The sequence below is a fragment of the Gopherus flavomarginatus genome, chromosome 8 (assembly GCF_025201925.1).
Source record: "Gopherus flavomarginatus isolate rGopFla2 chromosome 8, rGopFla2.mat.asm, whole genome shotgun sequence".
NCBI classification, from domain to species: domain Eukaryota; kingdom Metazoa; phylum Chordata; order Testudines; family Testudinidae; genus Gopherus; species Gopherus flavomarginatus.
Window position 1 is genome coordinate 65,790,719 of NC_066624.1, and position 20,068 is coordinate 65,810,786.

General features: G+C 47.4%; 1 protein-coding gene across 9 annotated transcripts in view; it reads left to right on the top strand.

Moving 5' to 3' along the window:
- GIGYF2 (GRB10 interacting GYF protein 2) overlaps window positions 1-20,068 on the top strand; it is a 155,843-nt gene that overhangs the window by 48,653 nt on the left and 87,122 nt on the right. For 8 of the 9 annotated variants that reach the window (XR_007775958.1, XM_050965306.1, XM_050965308.1 and 5 more), the window contains 3 exons: window positions 11,851-11,959; window positions 18,132-18,243; window positions 18,816-18,856. Coding sequence is in view for 8 of the 9 variants with exons in the window: in XM_050965306.1 (XP_050821263.1) it covers window positions 11,851-11,959; window positions 18,132-18,243; window positions 18,816-18,856 (262 nt within the window). In the remaining variant the exon portion in view is untranslated. The remainder of the gene's footprint in view (window positions 1-11,850; window positions 11,960-18,131; window positions 18,244-18,815; window positions 18,857-20,068) is intronic. The other variant, XM_050965313.1, reaches the window with a different exon arrangement.

The following is a 20,068-nucleotide window of genomic DNA, read 5'->3' on the forward strand; positions in this document are numbered from 1 at the left end:
TGGAGGGTAGGGATAGGATACAGAGGGACCTAGACAAATTAGTGAACTGGGCCAAAAGAAACATGATGAGGTTCAACAATGACAAATGCAGAGTCCTGCACTTAGGACGGAAGAATCCCATTTACTCTTACAGACTAGGGACCGAATGGTTAGGAGGCAGTTCTGCAGAAAAGGACCTAGGGCTTACAGTGGACGAGAAGCTGGATATGAGTCAACAGTGTGCCATTGTTGCCAAGAAGGCTAACAGAATTTTGGGCTGTATAAGTAGGAGCATTGCCAGCAGATCGAAGGATGTGATCATTCCCCTCTATTCGACATTGGTGAGGCCTCATCTGGAGTACTGTGTCCAGTTTTGGGCCCCACACTACAAAACGGATGTGGAAAAATTGGAAAGAATCCAGTGGAGGGCAACAAAAATGATTAGGGGGCTGGAGCACATGACTTATGAGGAGAGGCTGAGGGAACTGGGATTGTTTAGCCTGCAGAAGAGAAGAATGAGGGGGGATTTGATAGCTGTTTTCAACTACCTGGAAGGGGGTTCCAAAGAGGATGGATCTAGACTTTTCTCAGTGGTACCTGATGACAGAAGAAGGAGTAATGGTCTCAAGTTGCAGTGGGAGTGGTTCAGGTTGGATATTAGGAAAATCTTTTTCACACAGGGCTTGTCTACATCAGAAAGTTGCAGCGCTGGTGAGGGAGTTACAGCGCTGCAACTTAGGAGGTGTACACATCTGCAGGGCACCACCAGCGCTGCAACTCCCTGTTTGCAGCGCTGGCCGTACTCCCGTTTTGTCTCGGGTGTAGAGGATCCAGCGCTGGTGATCCAGCGCTGGTAATCAAGTATAGTCACTTACCAGCGCTTTTCTTGACCTCCGTGGAATAAGCAGGTATCCCAGCATACCTGAGGAAGCCTCTGGTAATCAAGCTGGTCTCCTTCCCCGGCTTGCTCTCGCGTTCCCCGAACCCCGAGCAAGCAGGTCTCCTTCCCTGAGGTTTGCTGGGTGGTTCCGGGAAGGCGAGAGCAAACCGGGGAAGGAGACCAGCTTCGCCGCGGTTTGCTCTCGCGTTCCGCGAACCACCCTGCAAACCGCAGGGAAGGAGACCTGCTTGTTCGGGGAACGCGAGAGCAAACCGCGGCGAAGCTGGTCTCCTTCCCCGGTTTGCTCTCGCGTTCGCCGAACCCCCGAGCAAGCAGGTCTCCTTCCCTGCGGTTTGCAGGGGGGTTCGCGGAACGCGAGAGCAAACCGCGGCGAAGCTGGTCTCCTTCCCCGGTTTGCTCTCGCGTTCGCCGAACCCCCGAGCAAGCAGGTCTCCTTCCCTGCGGTTTGCAGGGGGGTTCGCGGAACGCGAGAGCAAACCGCGGCGAAGCTGGTCTCCTTCCCCCGTTTGCTCTCGCCTTCCCCAAAACCCCTTGAAGCCGCCCAACAGCGCTGCAGTGTGGCCACATCTAACACCACTTGCAGCGCTGGTTGCTGTAAGTGTGGCCACTCTGCAGCGCTGGCCCTATACAGCTGTACTAATACAGCTGTAACAATCAGCGCTGCAAAATTTTAGATGTAGACATGGCCTCAGAGTGGTGAAGCACTGGAATGGGTTACCTAGGGAGGTGGTGGAATCTCCTTCCTTAGAGGTTTTTAAGGTCAGGCTTGACAAAGCCCTGGCTGGGATGATTTAGTTGGGAATTGGTCCTGCTTTGAGCAGGGTGTTGGACTAGATGACCTCCTGAGGTCCCTTCCAACCTTGATATTCTATGATTCCTCTCTTCTGGCTCACTAGCTTTCTTCGGCCTGACAGGAGTGAGCCCTTTTATAGTATCAGAGGGGCCTTAATTAGAGTCAGGTGTTCATATTAGCTTAACAGCCTCACCTGACTGTAATTGGAGTCAGGTGTCCACCCTGGCCTGGAGCAGCCCTGCTCTGGTCAGTCAGGGGCCAGATCCCTGCTGCTTCTCCCTTGACTCCTTTCCTATAGCCCTCGGCCTGGAGGGAGGTGGAAGGCGGCTGCTGCTGCTGGGGCTGCTGCTAGGCCCTGGGCCTTTGCTGCTGCTTCTCCAGCTACTCCCCTGGCTGGGCCAGACACCGTGCCCCTTCTCTACTAGCTGGCTGCTGGACCCCACCCCTGTCGGTTGTTGTTGTTGTTGTTGTTGTTGTTCTTGCTACAGCCCTTGGGGGGTGGGGGGCTGCTGGCCCACTCCCCAGAGGAGAGGAGTGAGGGGCCCCAGCCCCAGCCGTTGCTACTGCTGCTGTGGATGCCACCACTACCGCCTGAGAGGCGTCCTTCCTGCCTGGTGGTCAGACTGCCTACTGGAGCTGCTGTTGCTGCCTGGGAGCCATTGATGCGTCAAGGAGGAGGAGGAAGGAGACCCTCTGCTGCTGGGGGAGCACGCAGAGCCTATGCAGGGCACTGTGTAGGGGGCCTGGAAGGACTGAGTAACTTTGGAACTGTGCTCTTGTGGTGGGGGTCTTGACTGTGTTTGTGGGGACACGGGGGATGTGGCATGGAGCCTGCCCCCCCTCCATCTGTGTCCCCCCCATCCCCACCACCATCGCTGCCCCCTCCACCACCCTCAGTGGATACTTACCTCCTGCCTCAAAGACTCAGCTGCTTGCTTTGCTCACCATGCCATGTTTCCACCATTTGGGCCTGAAGCAGCAACTAGCAAACATTGCCTTTTTTGTAGGTGCATGTGGGTGCACGTTCCCCCCATTGGACTGACACCCCACCTTCCCTGCTGCAGTCTCCCCCTTTCCCCTTGAAGTCCTTTGCTTCTCCCCCTGACTTTGCCCCAGTCCCTCAGCAGCTTCAGTTTGTTTTCCCGCCCCGCCCTTTTCCCTCTGTAGTTTTGTTTGCCCCAGCCTCTGAAGCTAGCCCCTTAGTTTTCCTGTCTCACCTCCAGCCTGGTGGTTCCCTCCCACCACGGTCCCCCTACTCTGCCTAGCCCCTTGCCCTATGCGCTTGTACCCCTCCCCTGTTTCAATTTGACCCCAGTCTCACTGCACTCTCCCCAATGTTGTTATAACCCCCATCCCCTAGTGCAGCTAGAGGAGCTGGAATCCCATTCTGTGCTGGTGACTGAATGCCCCCCCCCCACAAAGTCTTGATAGCCCTCCCCTTCCGGTGGTCTCCTACCCTGCCTGCAGCCTAGCAGCGAGGAGTGGTTGACCTGTTCCCCATTCTACTCCTCCCCCCGTGTCTCTCCTCCCTACCTCCTCATTATGGCGGGGGACAATGTGAGTGGGACCTCTCAGGCAGCCCCCACTGCCCTTCCTCCACCTACCCCACCCCGTCATCCCCTATGGCTTCCACCTTGATGACCACTGCCAAATCCCCTGCTACCGCCCTTGCTGGGGCACTGGCAGCAGTGGACACCAGGGTGAACTCCACTGTTGCCACGTCGCTTGCCCCCTCCAATTTTGGGGGACCCCCCCCAGTCGGTGGGAAAGGCCAGGGCAAAAGGAAGGGTAAGGTGCCTGCCAAAAAGGCTAGGCCTCCAGGGCAGGAATTGCTCCCTCTACCGCGGCGTCTCTCCCTGTTGCTCCCTCCACCGGCTCTGCGGCTGCCCGTCTCTTGGCCCCCCAGGGCATACGCCTAGGTGGCGGCAGCTCCCCTGCCTGCCGCTATGTCATCTCTCTCAGCCACCGCCTCTGCTACCATCTGTAGTGGCCGGATCTCCTTCCCTACCTTTACCAGGAAGCACAGCGGGCATTGCCTTCTGGTGCCTGCTTCACTCCACATGGAGACCTATGTGCGGGCATTAACGAGGGTGGTGGGGCCCATGGCCATTGTGGTGGCCTCCAAAATGTACCAGAATGTAATCATCTTCCTGGCATCGGAGGCTGCTGCCCAAGAGGCAGTGGAGAAGGGCCTGGCGGTGGGGGGCCATGTTCGTCCCCTTGGAGCTCCTGGAGGACCTGGGCACCCGGTTGGTCCTGACCTCCGTTCCTCCCTATTGCTGCCCTGTTACCCACTCTCTCTGCCCTGGGAAACCGATCTCTGTTGTCAGCCCTCTCCCATTGGGCTGCAGAGACCCCACCCTCTCTCACGTCCTCTCATTCCGCTGGCAGGTGCAGCTTCAGCTGCCACCGGTGGTATGTGACGAAGAGACGCTCGAGGGGTCCTTTCTATACCCCTACCAAGGGGCCCGTTACTGCGTGCATTACTCTATAGGGGAAGCCCGGTGCTACCTCTGCCGGGCAATGGGGCACATCTGGAGGGACTTCCCCTTGGTCTGGCATGGAGGAGTGTCTGGCACCCCCGAGCCCCAGCGGGAGACTGGCCCTGTCGTCGCTGGCACCCCTGGCTGCCTGGAACCCAGAGCCGCCCCTTCTCCTTCTCCTCCTCCTCCACAGTCCACCACTGCTCCCACTCAGGTGCTGGGGGCACGTCCCCCAGTGCACCCAGATGACCGGGAGAGCCCTGCCTCCACTGCATGTAGTCTGGTGGGGCCTATGGAGGAGGGTGCAGTGTGTTTACGGCCGGGCATGGTAGAGGGCGAACCTTCCCTCCCCCATGCAGCCCCACCACTAGCTCCCCGAGCTCCAGTGCTACTGCCCCCCCCCCCCCAACGGCCCGACCCCTGTCCACCAGCACACAGATGATGCCATGGAGGACTGGGTCCAAGTATAGGGGAAGCAGGGCAAGCAGAAGGCTCGAGCACTGCTCCTTCCATCTGATGCGGAGGCCCCCTAAAAGACCAGGAAGCGGGCCACTGACACCAAGCTTTCTGCCTTGCCGCCGGCCATATCCCATCTGCTAGAGCCAGCTGGGGATGACGTGGCAACAATGGAGGGTAGCAGTACCCCTCCTCTGCAGTCCCTCCCTGGGGGAACCCCTCCTGCCCCCTTGCCACCTGACCTCCCTGCATGATCCAAGGTGAGAGTCGCTTTGGGTGCCAGTGAGGAGGTTCCCGGTGTGGTGGTAGTGATTTTCCCTCCATCTTTGAGGAGATCGAGACCCTGGGTCTGACCCCAGTCACCCAAGGAGAGGATGACCCTCTGCTCTCTCCCTCTAACCGCTGCTTCTGCTCCCGCCTCTGAGGAACCCTTGGACTCTTCTACCAGCCTGGCCACGGATGACCTCCCACTAATGGCCACCGAAACTACTGAGGCAACGGCCAGTGCCACGCGGCTGGGACCTGAGTCATCAGGGGCATCCCTTGTTGATGCAGGGCAGCTGACCTCCTTCCCAGGTGGGGGCCCTACTGCTGTATCCCCACCTATCGATGCCATGGCCACAACGCTTGCCTTGGAGCACGAGCCTGGTATCATCAAGGGTCCCCTTTCCACTCCACGGACCCCTGAGCCTGACTGAGAGATGCCATCCCCTGATAGCTTGGCTGCCAAGGCCCCGGTCCCAGCTCTGCCCATCTCCCCAACCTTGCTCCTGACCCCTGCCCTGCCCTGCCCCGCCCCTGAAGCTGACGCCCCCCCCACTTCCCATGCTGCTATTGATGCCCCTGGGGCTATCTCCTTCCCCATCCTGGAGGATGACCCCCAGGGAGAGGCCTTCATGTTCCACTGCACTGACCTCCTGGGGGCTGCTGTTTTTCCCTCTGCCGCACCTCACTGAGCTGGTGTCTGAGATGGGCTGAGTGGCGCCAGCACATCAGGCACTACACCGGGAGTCTGCCCCGTGTCTGCCCGTCTCATTAGGGCACGGGGCTTCGACAGGGCCCCACTAGAGGATGGCTAGGGGCCTGTAACCCCACCCTCTGGTAGGCTGCGAGAGTTTCTCCAGGATGCCGGTGGGTCCCAGAACAAGGTGCAGCTCGCTCTCCAGCTCTGGGGGGACTTTTATCAAATTCTCCGGGCTGTAAGGGCCATTCTGGGTGGGGGCAAAGGGACCAGGAGGCAGGCTGCTTCAGCCTACCAGCTGGCCCATGAATTCTGTAACTCCTTGCTCACCTACTGGGGGGGGTTGGTCATTGTTGGCTGCACGGCACAATGGGGGCCATAAGCACCCCTGCCAGCGAGGATCTCCCCCCACATGGCATCTACCATCTTCGCAACATTAAACACCCGGGGCTGAAGGATGGGTATTCACAGGTGCCAGGTGCTCTCCTTCCTTTGGGGGCGGGGGGTACTCTGTTGTTTCCTGCAGGAGACCCATACGGTTCCAGCCGCCGAAGCAAGTTGGTGGCGGGAGTGAGGGGACAGGGTCTATTTTAGCCACCTCAACACCACTTCGGCTGTAGTGGCTACCCTGTTTCTTCTCTGACCTTCAGCCCAAGGTGCTGGGGGTCGCCACGGCTGTGCCAAGCTGCCTGCTGCACCTCCAGGTCAGCATGGAGAGACTAGTGGTCAATCTTGTCAACGTTTATGCCCCAACATCGGGCCCGAAGCGGCTGCGTTTTTATCAGCAAGCGTTCGCCTTCCTCGGCTACTTGGATTCTTGCGAATGTCTGGTCCTAGGCGGGGACTTGAACACCACTCTCGAGGACCGAGACCGCTCGGAGACCGAGCAGTGCCTGGCTACCGCAGGCGTCCTCTGGGAGATGGTCAACCATCACTCCCTGGTGGACATCTGGTGCGACCACCACCTGGATGACGTCTCAACATTTACCTTCATCCGGGTGGAGGCCCGTCGGTTGCGCCACTCCCAGTTGGACCACATTTATTTTTCATGCTGTCACCTTTCACGGGCCCACTCCTCCAGCATCCGGCTGGCCCCATTCTCAGACCACCACCTAGCAACTGTGACAGCCTCTCTCTGCACATAGGCCAGGGCTGGCCTCTTGGCACTTTAATAACAGCCTGTTGGAGAATGTGGGCTTCGTGGCGTCCTTCCGGGGGTTCTGGCTTGCCTGGCAAGGGCAGAGGCGTGCCTTTCCCTCTGTGCGGTGGGAGGTGGAGAAGGTGCACGCTTGGCTCTTCTGCCGCGACTACACCTGCGGCGTCAGCCAGCGGAGAGATGTGATGATAGAGCAGTTGGAATGGGAGGTCTTAGAGCTGGAGAGGTGTCTGGCCGCCAGCCCTGAGGATCCATCGCTCTGCAGAGCGTGCAGGAGAAACTGGAGGAGCTCTGGCCTTCAAGGACCATCAGGCGCAGAGTACCTTTGATCCCGCTTCCTCTTCCTTCGGGATAAGGCTCTCAGCTCCTGCTTCTACGCCCTGGAGAAAAAGAGGGGGGTGAAGAAGCACATCACTTGCCTCCTAGCAGAGGATGGCACCACCCTCATGGATCCGGCAGAGATGTGCGGGAGTGCCAGGTTCTTCTACGCAGGCCTCTTCTCCCGGGATCTGACCGATCCTGATGCCTTCAAAGTGCTCTTGGACGGACTCTCGACAGTCCCCGTGGGTAACCGAGACCGGCTAGAGCCGCTTCTCACTCTGGCCGAGTTCTCGGAAGCCCTCCTCTGGACGCCCACAAATAAATCTCCGGGCATGGACAGGCTGACCATGGAGTTATACCGTGTGTTCTGGGACGTCCTCAGCCTGCACCTTCGCACCGTCTGGGCCGAGTCCTTGGAGAGCAGGGTCCTCCCCTTGTTGTGGCTCATCTTGCCGGGCTCACCTTGCTCCCAAAGAAGGGGGACCCCTGCGACCTTCGGAATTTGCATCCTATCTCGCTTCTCAGCACGGACTATAAAGTCATAGCGAAGACCATCTCGTGCAGCTGGGGTCCGTGCTGGCGGACGTGGTCCATCCAGAGCAGACCTACATGGTCTCAGGCTGCACCATCTTTGATAATCTCTAGTTGATCTGGGATCTCTTGGAGCTCGGGTGTAGGGATGGTCTGTCTTTCACCCTTCTGTCCTTGCATCAGGAGAGGGCGTTCGACAGGGTGAGGCATGGTTATCTCCTGGGCATTCTGCGAGCGTTCGGCTTTGGACCCCAGTTTGTGGGTTTTCTCCAGGTGCTGTATGCCTCTGTGGAGTGTCTGGTCAGGCTCAACTGGACCCTGACCGAGCCGGTCAGCTTCGGGCAGGGAGTACGGCAGGGGTGTGCCCTCTCAGGCTAGCTGTACGCTCTGGTGATGAAGCCCTTCCTTTGTATCCTCCACCTGAGGCTGACAAGGTTGATGCTGCAGGAGCAGGAGCTGTGGTGACGTGCTTTTCCTGATCCAGGACCCGGGCGAGTTGGTGCGGGTGAAGGCTTGCCAGCTGTCTACTCGGCGGCTTCCACCGGCCGGGTCAAGAGCTCTGGCTTGGTGGTTGGGGACGGGTGGCAGGCGAGCTCCCTCCTGCTCACGCTTCAGGCCATCCGGTGGAGCGCGGGTCCACTGCTCTGTCTTGACGTATACCTTTCTGCCATGCATCCGTCTCCGTGGGAGAGCTGGCAAGGTTTAAAAGACAAGGTGGTAGAGCGGCTCCAGAGATGGACAAGACTAGTCTTGTCTCTCCTTCCGAGGGAGGGCACTGGTGCTCAATCAGCTAGTCCTGTCCATGCTCAGGCACCAGCTCAACACCCTATTCCCAGCCCCGGATTTCCTGGCCACCTCCAGAAGTTGGTGGAGTCCCCCTCAGTGTGCCATTGGTTGGTCCTGGCAGAAGTCGCCAGAGTCAGAGGCCTCCTGGACTGTGACCAGGGAGACTGGTTGGATCCCCTGATGCTCACTCGGCGCATGGGGCTCTCCAGGCCTTGTACTCCCCAGTGCATACTTCAGGAGGTGAGGGCCGCTTTACCGCCCACTGCTCGGGTCTTTCTTGACTGGGTCCTGTGAGAGGGCATGCCTCGCCCACCCTCCACCCCAGGCCCTCCTGACCTTTTCATCAGACCCGTGGACCTACCAGGCTACCTCACCCCTTTACCATGAGCCGGCTGCACGAGTTGCAGCCGGTCCGGTTCCATACTGTGCCATGAAAACATTTGTACATGCTCGTGCTCCACACCCTTCATGTCCTCACCCTTGTGTCCCGCCTCAGCATGAAGTGGCAGGACCTTTTGCCATCTCTAGATGGTGAGAGGCCCCGGTGGGCCCTCCTATATTCCCCCCTGGTCCCGAGGCCCACTGGGGATGTCAACTGGTGGATCCTTCACGGAGCTATGAGCACGGGTGTGTACTTGGCGTGGTTCACTCCCCTCCCGGACACCTGCCCCTTTTGTGGCTTGAGGGAGACCCTGGCGCGCAGCTATCTGGAATGCGCCAGGTTGCAGCCCCTATTCCGGCTCCTCTTGGATATATTATTATGATTTTGGTTGCACTTTTACCCTCACCTGTTCATCTACGCACTCCCTATCTGTGGCCCCACAAAGTTGTGGGACCTCCTTGTCAACCTCTTCCTAGGCCTGGCCAAAATGGCCATCTATAAAACCAGGGAGAAGAAGTTGACCGACGGGGTTTTCTGCGACTATGGGGGCCTATTTTCGCTCCTCTGTCCATTCATGCATCTGGGCAGAGTTCCTCTGGGCTGCATCCGCTGGCTTCCTTAACGCCTTTGAAGAGTAGTGGGTGCTATCCGGGGTCCTCTGCTCTGTGTCCCCGGCAGATTCCCTTTGTTTAGTCCTGTGACCTCACTTCTGTTCCTGTTAACTCATTAGTTGTCCCCCACAATTATTTGGTATCACGGACCTGTGGATCCTCCCGTTAGGCTGGGAAGAGGTCCTTTAGTAGAGCCTGCCCACTTTCCTGAATACCAACAGGACTACTCTGCTGTACCTAACTGGCCTGGGTCTATCACATTTTAGATAAACATGCTATCTGTTGTTCATATAGTGTTAAAGGAAGATTTAATTAATTGTTTCAAGTACATTTATTATTGAATTAGAACACTGACTCAAAGGAGATTATTTAAGAAGGGTTGTAAGTTAAAGTAAAATTCACCTCTTGCAATTGCTCTGAGAAAATCCAAAGGAAGAACAGATTGCTCTGACCATTTGTGCTACTTAACCACCTTCCTGGTTAACACACTGAAGTTTGATCAATTTCCTAATATGACAGTCCTTCGTGATTACAATTTTTTGGTGATTATATTAAGTGTGACTACATGACTTTCAGTTTTCTGTATGTACGCTGTCTAACCATTGCATATGATCAGTTTACCTTTTTTCCGTGGACATTTCTACAGTAGCCCTTTCTAAAATTTCCCATCACTGTTTTCTCAGCGTCCGAAATGTTACCACTACCTTACCTGCTCCACTCTTCTGTTTTTGGGAAATATTCCACAGCTTGCATATATTGCTGCTTTTAACTTTCCTAAGTAGTAGCAGAGTGAAATTGACTAGGGTTATGAATATAATTAATTTGCACTCTGCCAATTTTCACTTAGCAAAAATTTGAGCAGCAGCAAAGATACTCAAGTATTCTGTCTGCAGACTGAGGATGATATTACCACAGCTGTGCATGTTCAGTTAATTTTTAGAAGGTTTTCTTAGCAATTATAAGAGCTAGGAAAAAAATGTTAAATGAATACTCAGATTTTGTAGAAGTTGACAACACTCACCAGAGAAAGCTTTGTACCTGTGAGGGTGATAGGATTTTTTTCAAGCTATGGTCATAGTTACCAGTCTCCCCTTGGAGAGGTTCTTCCTTTCCAGATAGATGTCAAATATTTGTTTGGATTTATTTGAAATAGACTAAAGTGCATGCAGCTTCCTGTTTCTTTGGACACCAATATATAAAGTCTAAATGACAATCTAATTGCTTGTCTCCTATAGGACTCTTCAAGGCAATAATAAGTTAGATGTGTCCAGAGGCATGTAATCAATGCTAGGCTACCCCCAGTAGATTTGTTTTTAGACTTACAGAACAGCTACATGGAGTTCTATGCATTTTTTTTTTTTTTTAGTTTAAAGCTTAGACTTGGAACTACAATGTGAGTCGAAGTTTGCTATGCTAGTGGTACAGAATTGGTTTCTGGGCAGAAGTGTCCAAACTTCCAACGGTCTATGTTCAGAACATTTTGGGTGTTTCTGGATAGCTAGTTGTTCTATGTTGAAATGTCTTTTTTTTTTTCCTTTTAGTAAATCTTTTTCTTGTTTCTGTTGCATTCCGTGACTGTTGCATAGGATTTTTGTTACTAAAATGAGCTTTTTTTTGTTTAAAATTTTAGTGATTCATAAAAATATTAAGTCTTCAGAAGTGGTCTATTGCTGTTACTATACTTTTGGAAAAGATGATACTTCTTAATTGTTCAGAAGGATAGTAGTTGTAATAGATTCCCTCTCAATCACCCCACATTCCTGAAGAAGGAGGACATAGTATGTTACTGTCTTGCTTTAAAAATGAACTGATTGGAGATGGTATTGGTGCGCGACATCAGTGAGTAGGCACATACTACTCACTTTTCAGGTGGCTCTCTGACTATGGATTTTAAGTTATTTGACGTTCCAGTCAGTCATATGCAGGGAGCATGGGAGACGGTACTTGCAGTACACTTTTAATATCTTTTTGAAAATAAGAATTGCAGGTAAGTTACTTTTTTTGGTCTGGAGTATAACTTTCAGTCACACAGCTCATTGTAATGTGTCCTTTACTGGCATGGACTTGTCGTCAGCCTTTCTACCTGTTTCTCTGGCTCTCTGTCTCCATGGTATCTTAGCTGATACCACCATCCTTGCTCTTCAGGGAGCTGACTGTGTTGCATTCTTGTATCTTCTAGAAAGGCAATGGAAAGATAAAGGCAAATATTTGCTTTTATTAGTTTAGAGGTTGAAAGGAAAGGAAACACTAAGAGTATAAGAAAAGGATGTTGAAAAAAGGTATTTTAAATGGGATCATTTAGTAACTTCCCCATGTATCTAAGCAATTTATTCTATATCTTTTGATTTGTTTTGTGGTTCGTGAGCATTTTCAATTGCAGAAAGTATATACAGAAGAGAGTCAGGGTAGGTATCATTTTTATGCTAAAAAGCATAGGGAAAGGTACGTTTGCTTGTTTATCTCACCTTGGCTGTCTCCTCTTCTTGGCAGAGAAATTTCTCCATGTCTGTAAACAGTGCTGCTGTCCTGCGGTTGACGGGACGAGGAGGAGGAACGGTGGTAGGGGCTCCTCGAGGTCGAAGTTCCTCTAGAGGTCGAGGTGAGCAGTTTTCTGAAGACTGGGATGATACAGTGGATGGGGGACAGATCTAGGTTAAATTGTCTGAAAAGTGACCACCATTATTTGGATAACCCCAGTAGGGGATTTGGAATTATGCAGTCAGATAAAACTGCCAAATTCCTGCCCCCAAGGAACTTCCCTTTAAAGGCCCTAACACTGCAGGGGTGAGGAAGGAGGGAAAGTGAATGTGGGAGAATGAGGCTTGCAATACCACAGGATCACTAGGAACTCATGTTATGTACATATCTGGTTCCTCTCTTGTATGTTTATTTTGTTAAATATATAAATGTGAATTGAAGGAGAATGATGAAAGGAACAGTTTTGAGGTGGACTGTCAAGGAAAGTGTAAGGTTGCTCAACTCAGAGTTGTAAAGAATATCCAACCATAAGAGATGGTATTAGAAAAAATTTGGTGTTGCTCATAAAAGAGAACAGGAGCATTAATTAAGAAGTTGAAAGGATTGGTTTTAACTTAAATCTGTGGTTTTCAACTGGGAGTTTGCAGAGGTTTTCCGAATGGTTCATCAGTTCATCTGGATATTTGCCTAGTTTTACAACAGGCTACATTAAAAAAACACTAGTGAAGTCAGTACATACTAAAATTTCATACAGACAACAACTTGTTTATACTGCTGTGTATACTATACGCTGAAATGTAAGTACAATATAAAATAAATCAATTGGAATATAAATAATTATATGGTAAAAATGAGAAAGCAAGCAATTGTTCAGTAATAGTGTGCTGTGACACGTTTGTATTTTTATGTGTGGTTTTGTAAGCAAGTAGTTTTTAAGTGATGTGAAAGTTGGGGGAATGCAGGAAAACTCAGACTCCTGAAAGGAGTACAGTAGTTTGGAAAGGTTGGAGAGCCACTGACTTAAATGATCAGAAAGAAGTCCTTATCTGTTCTGAGCAATGCCTTAAATAACGAACTGAAAGAGATTAGTGGAGGCATAAGGTCTCTTTGCAGTTTATTTTGTTCACTGATAGCACTTTGTTTTGTCAATTTCACTACTTCACTAAAGTCATTGTCCCTTATTTGTTGGGTCCTTCCATGCTGCAGCATTTAAAGCAAATGGGGAAATGTGTCCTCAGATAATGCCAGGGAGGCTCAGGGTAAGGTATACTACCTGAACTTACTTTTTAATTTTGTTTTGAAAAACAAAAAAATATTTTATGTTGATATTATCCTTTAATCCTATATGCACAAATATGTTTTCATATATTAATAGATGTGATTTGTTGCATATAGAATGCTTGAAGCTGGAGATGGAGAAGACTTCTTGGGTCATCTCCATAGCCCAGCAAGTGCCACATTTTTTTCTCATTCTGTGCCATTTAATTTTAAATGTCCCTAAGTAGTGGTATTTCCACTACCTCCCTTGAAAACAATTCCATAGCTATTGAATGTACAGAAGTATTTCCTGATTTGGTTTTAAGGTTCCCCTTGTTTCTAATTCTTTTCTTCCCCCATAATTCCACTCCCTCCTTTGTATCTACACCTTTCAGATATTTGTGGACTGCTTTCATGTGCCCCTTCTTAGTTGTTTAGCTAAGCTGTATTGTATTTAGATCTTTTATTGTCTCAGTATCAGTTCCTGAGGACTCTAATTTTTTTCCCCTTCAAATTTTTCAGTGTCTTTTTACTAATGAGTTGCCAAGGACGTATTTAAATATTTCAGGTACAGATGTACCAAAAAACTAGAGAGAGGGGCTTTTACTTCCCTGTTTGACATGATGCCAGTGTAACAGGATTGCATCAGCTTTTCCTGATGCCATACTTCATTCTTAACTGACGTGTAAATTGCTGTGTCTCACCTAAATGTGTGCTAGTATTACAGCTGTCCAGATTTCTTTTTCCTGTTGACTATCTGTGTTTTGGACATTTTGCTCAGGCATGTTAGGGTTCAAATTTACAAACACTTATGCTGCATACAGTGCTTGTTGGGTAATAAGCGGTCATAGACTGGACCTCCACCATGCATCCCCCACCCCCCCCCCGCCCAAAAAAAAAAGTGGAATCTCAGTGTTTTCTGACCTTTTCTTATGTATCCAAACCCCTTTGTATTTCTTTACCCTTCCTTTTTTATTTTGCAACTCTTGCATTTCTCTTCCCTTCAGTCACTAACATTTACGATAGACTCATTTAGTCAGATGCTGCCACCTGTACTCACAGTAAACATACCTACTTTTCAAGTACTCCAATTGATTTCAATGGTATTACTTGCAGAATAAGATACCATTCACTGTGAATGAGAGTGGCAGAATCTCGTTGTAATCCAACAATTCTTCAGTTCTGTCAAAAATAGCAAACAATGTTATCTTTAAAAGTTTTCCCCTCCAACATTTGGTTCGTTATTTGTCTAGGGATAGGCATTATATTGATGGCATTATAATTAATAGAATCATTCTTCATTTCTTCTTTGAATATTGATACTGTATTTCCTTCAGTCTACCACTACCTACCCAGTTTTCAAGATAGATAAATTTTTGTTCTGAGTTTCTTTTTGTTCCGATACAAGTTCCTCATTATATCCAGTTGTCCAGACATCTCTCTTGATTTTAATTATATTCATCCTCATTTGTTTCACCTTTTTTAATTTTCCTTAATCTTTGCACACCATATTCATTCTGCCTTTTTTGGTTGCCCTTATCACCTGCCAAGCTTTAGCCAACTGTCCTCTTTAATTTCTTCTGCTTTTTCACTTCCTCTATAGTTTTATTAACCATAGATCATTGAGAAGTTCACTCCAAATCATATTGGCTGCTTCTTGTTCCTTACATTATTTTCAGAACAGTTACAGTTCTTGGTTTTAAGTTGTGATTTCAGGATTACCCAGAAAACTCTTAATTCAGGAAATAAACTCAGGTTTCTGCAGTGACAGAATTCAGAATTATGCTAATGAACCCTTGGTGTTCTTGAAGCTGAAGATGTATATCAATTAGTCTTTGATGAAAATCTGTGCATAGAACTGATGAGAGAACATTTACGTTGCATATTAAATGTTTTACTCAAGGATAAAGTTCTTCAAGTGCAGTTCTGCTTTGATGAGTGACTGTAAAAATGGTATTGTAAAATTCTGTGATGGTTTGTTGCTCAATAGCAATAGTTCTTTAACAGATTTTCTCAGTTCAGAAATACAAATGCTGTCTTAATGTTAGTCTTGCAAACTTAATCTGGGTTCCGAAGGTAATTCTCTGTTGCTTGCAGCTTGCTACTCATCATGAGTAATAAAGCTTCCACAGATGAAATTCTGTCCTCGGTTACACCTGTACAAGCCTATTGTCTGGAATAGAGTTGCACAAGTGTAACTGAGGGCAGAATTTGGATCTACAGTTGGAAGTTAGTTAAATTTATCTGATGCAGAAGTGAGAATTTAATTTTATTTTCTGGTAAGAGTTGGTGATCTGTGGCCAGTATTAGAAAGTTAGATGGTGAAGAATAGGAGAGAGAACAAAAGCAGTCTCAAGATTGGTGTTGTAACCTTAGATGAGAATTACGTATATTTTGAGTGTGTTAGACTTTTAAAATAATTAAACATTTTATTAACGTTGTTTAAATAAGAGTGTATTGAAAATAAAGTTACTGTTGAAAATCTGTCAGAGAATAAATCTGTTTGATCTGAGTTTGTCATAGAAATTATCTTATTAAAAAATATGAACTTTCACTATGGCTAATTTAATTGCCACATCTAATAGATGGCTAGCTGTAAGAGAAATCATCTTTTTAAACACAATTTAAGAATTAGCAATAATGCCGAAATACCCCATTACTTAATTTGAGTGCATTCCATAAATTTCTAGGCATGTACAAGTGGGTTTGTAGCTCTTAGTGCAGAAGTTTCTTTAGGCTCTTTTAATGATCACTGTCAGTAAAAATTTTCAGTGAAACTGTATTCTGAAGTGTAACTTTAAGCTGCCTTGGTGATGCTAACTTAATTGTAATCATAAAACCATCTGCTGGAGTGTGAAATTGCTCGTACCTAGAATCTCATGCATTTTGTGTGGTGTCACTTTAGTTGTGACTAACAGGTTTTCCCTGTTCTAAAGTAATACTCCACAAGCAATCCAAGGTCATGCACTTGACCTTTCCTTCTAAGTGACTTGTTTTCCTGGGAGCTCCCTGTGGAGTGTAGTTAAGCCCTGTGCTTGGAGGACTGGAATGTTTACATTCATGAAGGTGGGTGTCAGAGAAGAAAAGGATTTAAGTCTCTTTGTGGACTGGGCTACAGACTTAGACTTTTGTTGTTGTTGCTGTTTTCCTTTTCAAGTAAGAGGCCATAACTGAGGCAGCTTTACCCAGTACTGTGCTCCCTATTTCTGAACTGAGGCATAAAGATGTTTTTCCTCCTATTTTTCTATTTTCACTGCCATTTCACAAATATCTAGGCCATAGACAACCTGAAATTCTTCTTGAAAATTATCTGAGTTGGGAAAATAAATTACAGCCAGATCAATTCTTACACACTGCTGTTATAGCAGTTCTTAATACTAAACCTCTAACAATTTGACTACATGAACACTGCATGCTACATGCTAATTTATTTGTGGTGAGGGGGCTAGAGCCACGTCTACTTTCTACTTAACGTGTATGGTGTGACTAGAGACCCTTGATTGCCTAGGAGATCTTGGTTCTGTTCCAAGCTCTGCTAAAGATTTCCTGTGTGATCTTAGGCCAATAACTTAATATCTCTGTGCCTTAGTTCCCCATCTGTAAAATGGGGATAATACTTGCTCTGTCTTGGCTGTGTAGATGATAAGCTCTTCAGGGCAGAGACTGTCTCTCACTATATATATGTATTGCATCTAGCACATTGAGGCCTCTAGGTACTACTGTAGTACAAATAAGAGCAGTGCTCCTCACCTCCATTTACAGTGTTTTGAAAATGCCCTTTTTTTGGTTCTTTTCCTCTATCTTTGCGTTAGAGAGGCTTCTGTACTCTTCTTCGTTCTGACTTTGAAATATCAGATAGACCTTGTATTCTGTGCTTTGTCTATTCCACATTTACATCAAGACTGTCAGCCTCAGGTACTCTAGACTTCTCCTTCACTCCATTTCCATAAGAAAATAGGGAAGGTTGGAGAACTTGGTCACAAGAGAGTCAATTAGGGGGCAAGATAGGGTTGAATAAAAACAGTTAACTCCTTTTTAAATGCAGTTTGCCCTTTCTGCACTAGGTACAGTCCATTTAAAATCTTATTTACTAAAACATATTTTCTAACACATTATACAATGCAACCTGTTTTTTTCAGTCAAGACATGGCTTCGGTATCTTTATGCCTACCATATGACTGTTTGTTTGGTGTTGATCTTTTTTTTTTTTCCAGGCACTAGCTTTGATTATCTTTTTCATGTATTCTGCATGTGTTCATAAACCAAGTTTTTTTTTGGAGTATAATATAAGGCTAATGTGTTTCAGTGTCAGTACTGCCAGTATTCTAGCATGCACTCTGTTTATACTGACCTATTGCATATTACCACATATTTATACACTTTCTGCTTCATTCGTTTTCTGCATCAATTTCTTCTAGTTTTTCTGTAGCTCTGTAGAAACTGCTTTGACACATCTTGATTATCTTTTCTGTGTGGTACTTATTACATCTTTCTCTCCTGTGTAAAATCTATGCATTTAATAATGGAACTGTTACATAATTGTTCAAGTTTCTTCTCCTCTTCTTCAGTCTGTGCTATTTCACCTCCTTTCCTCTTGTTCTGTATAGCTCTTCTGTGCATTACTTTGTGTGCTAGACTATAACCAAGGCTCAAATTACCTTATTTCCAAATTCCCCAAGTTGTTTTCATGTTTACTTTAAACCTACCCTATTTGGCAGGCTGTTAATTTGTCCTTCTCCATTAACAGCTCCAAACATGGTGATGAAGTGTGGTGTAGAAGCTTGTGAGAAACGATGTGTCTTGAAATGTAGACGTTAATTTCCAAAATCAGTTTCTTGGGAAATGTTTAGCTTTGAAATATTAAGCCAGTGGATTTAATCACTGCTACTATTCTCATGAGATGGAGGAAAGACTTGCCCACTATCAGGTTGCCGTGTCTTATTAAGGGGATTATAAGAAAATGAGGTCACATTAACATTAGAAAAGGGAAGTAAAGTTTTTTACAAATGTTTTTCTTTGTTGTTTTGTCTTTGCAGGCAGAGGCCGAGGAGAGAGTGGTTTCTACCAAAGAAGTTTTGACGAAGTGGAGGGTGGATTTGGGCGAGGAGGAGGCAGGGAAATGCACAGATCTCAGAGCTGGGAGGAAAGGTAACAGAAAAGCCCAGACTTTAAAATGTACTGTAGATGCACCTGCTTGGATCCCATTCTTGCACCCTTCATTCACAAAAACTATTTCAGAAAGGCTCTGTAGGAATGTGTACTGGTTGATAGTCTTGGAATTTCTACAGTGTATACCATATAGTGATGTTGCTAAAAACCCAGCTGTTATAAACAAAACACTGTTCAAAAGCTTATATTGCTGATGGCTTGTGGGCATGAATAGAGCACTGCTTTGAGAAAATGAGGTGTTCTAGAACCTCCATTTCCATAGTAGCTAAATTTGGGTGAAAGTTTGTATAGCTCTAATAGAGAGGGCTCTTCTGTTAGTTTTAGCCTTTAGTCTGTTTGCAATGCTTTAGGCCTAGCTTTTTAAAGGTATTTAGGTGCCTAAAGATCTAGATAAGCTCCTGTTGGCATTTTCAAAAGCACCTGGACAACTAACTACCCTTAAAATTTTGGTCCCATCTCTCTAGTGAGAGAGAGGAAATGTGTGAGAGTTGGACCTAAAATGATGGCATTCTTCCAAAGCCTTGTTTGAAACTTCTATTCTGCCTTTCTAGGGGAGACAGGCGGTTTGAAAAACCAGGGCGAAAAGATCCAGGTAAGATAGTTACTATATTGTATATATGCCATTTTAAACCACCTTATCCTCTAAGATGCACTATCAAAAAGTTCCTTAGAACATTCTTTGAGCTCTTGCTTGTTCTTTCTTTGTTTGAGTCATCTTCATCAGGAATTGCGTGAGGTTCTCATCTTTGTGTAATTGCTCTCTGTCAGAAGCAATATATTTTTGAAGTTTTAACAAATCCTCCACTTGAACTTCATCTGGAGCTTGTTGCTTACTTGGGGCAAGACAGTCCGAACACACGTGTTCCATTCTTGGCACTGACTTCAATTTGATTCTGGGGGCACATTCAAGGTGGCAGTGTTTGTCATGTAGATCCTGAAGTATTTGAGACCTGACTATCCCAGCAATTCTGTCCACCATACTTTTTGATGGATTTGCAATTAGTCAAAATGCTCTTGCTGTTTTTCTCTTGATATACCTTCTGGAACATACAACAGCATTTTCTGTAAGAGATTCTTGGCTGTGGAGCTCTTTGCTTTCACAGGAAATTAGTCAGTCATTGTCTGGCCATTTTTAAGGTACAGTGAAAGAGGTACTGGTTGTCTTATTTGAAACATTATCAGCTAAGATGGCTCTTTGGTGAGTGGATGAAGAAGGCTTGGGTCAGAAAATATGTTGCCTGTTTGGAGGAGAAGTTTTCAAAAGCACAAAGGGCATTTAGGGGTCCAGGTACTCAAAGTCCGTAGGAACAGGGTATCTAACAGCCCTTTATCTCTGAAAATCTCACCTCTTTAGGGTCGGTAGATGTGTATATTGCTAAGTTTGCAATGGTGCCAAGTTACCATGGTGATAGGTGTCTTAAAAAAGCTTTGTAATCGCCATCTGATTTTCAAAGCCCTCTTAATCTCCTCTTCAGGTATCTGAGTTGATTATCATCTTTCCTTAAGGTTAATTAATTTTTTGGGTCCTAGGGTTTTGGCTCAAAAGATGACAAAGTTAAGAGAGATGTCCCTAACTCTGCTTGACTTCTTTTTTCTGTAGGAGACATTGCTCCTAAGAATGACCAATTAGGGTTCATTTGAGGTTGTCTGCATCTAACTTGATACTTCCACCTCATAACTCTTCTGCCTCCCTGTGTGTTCATGATTTAATATCTCTCTGAAAAAGTGGGGAAAGTAAAAAGATTAGCAATTTTCAGTGTTTCTGCTGTGGTGGCAGTTAGGGGTTATGATTTACATTTTTGAT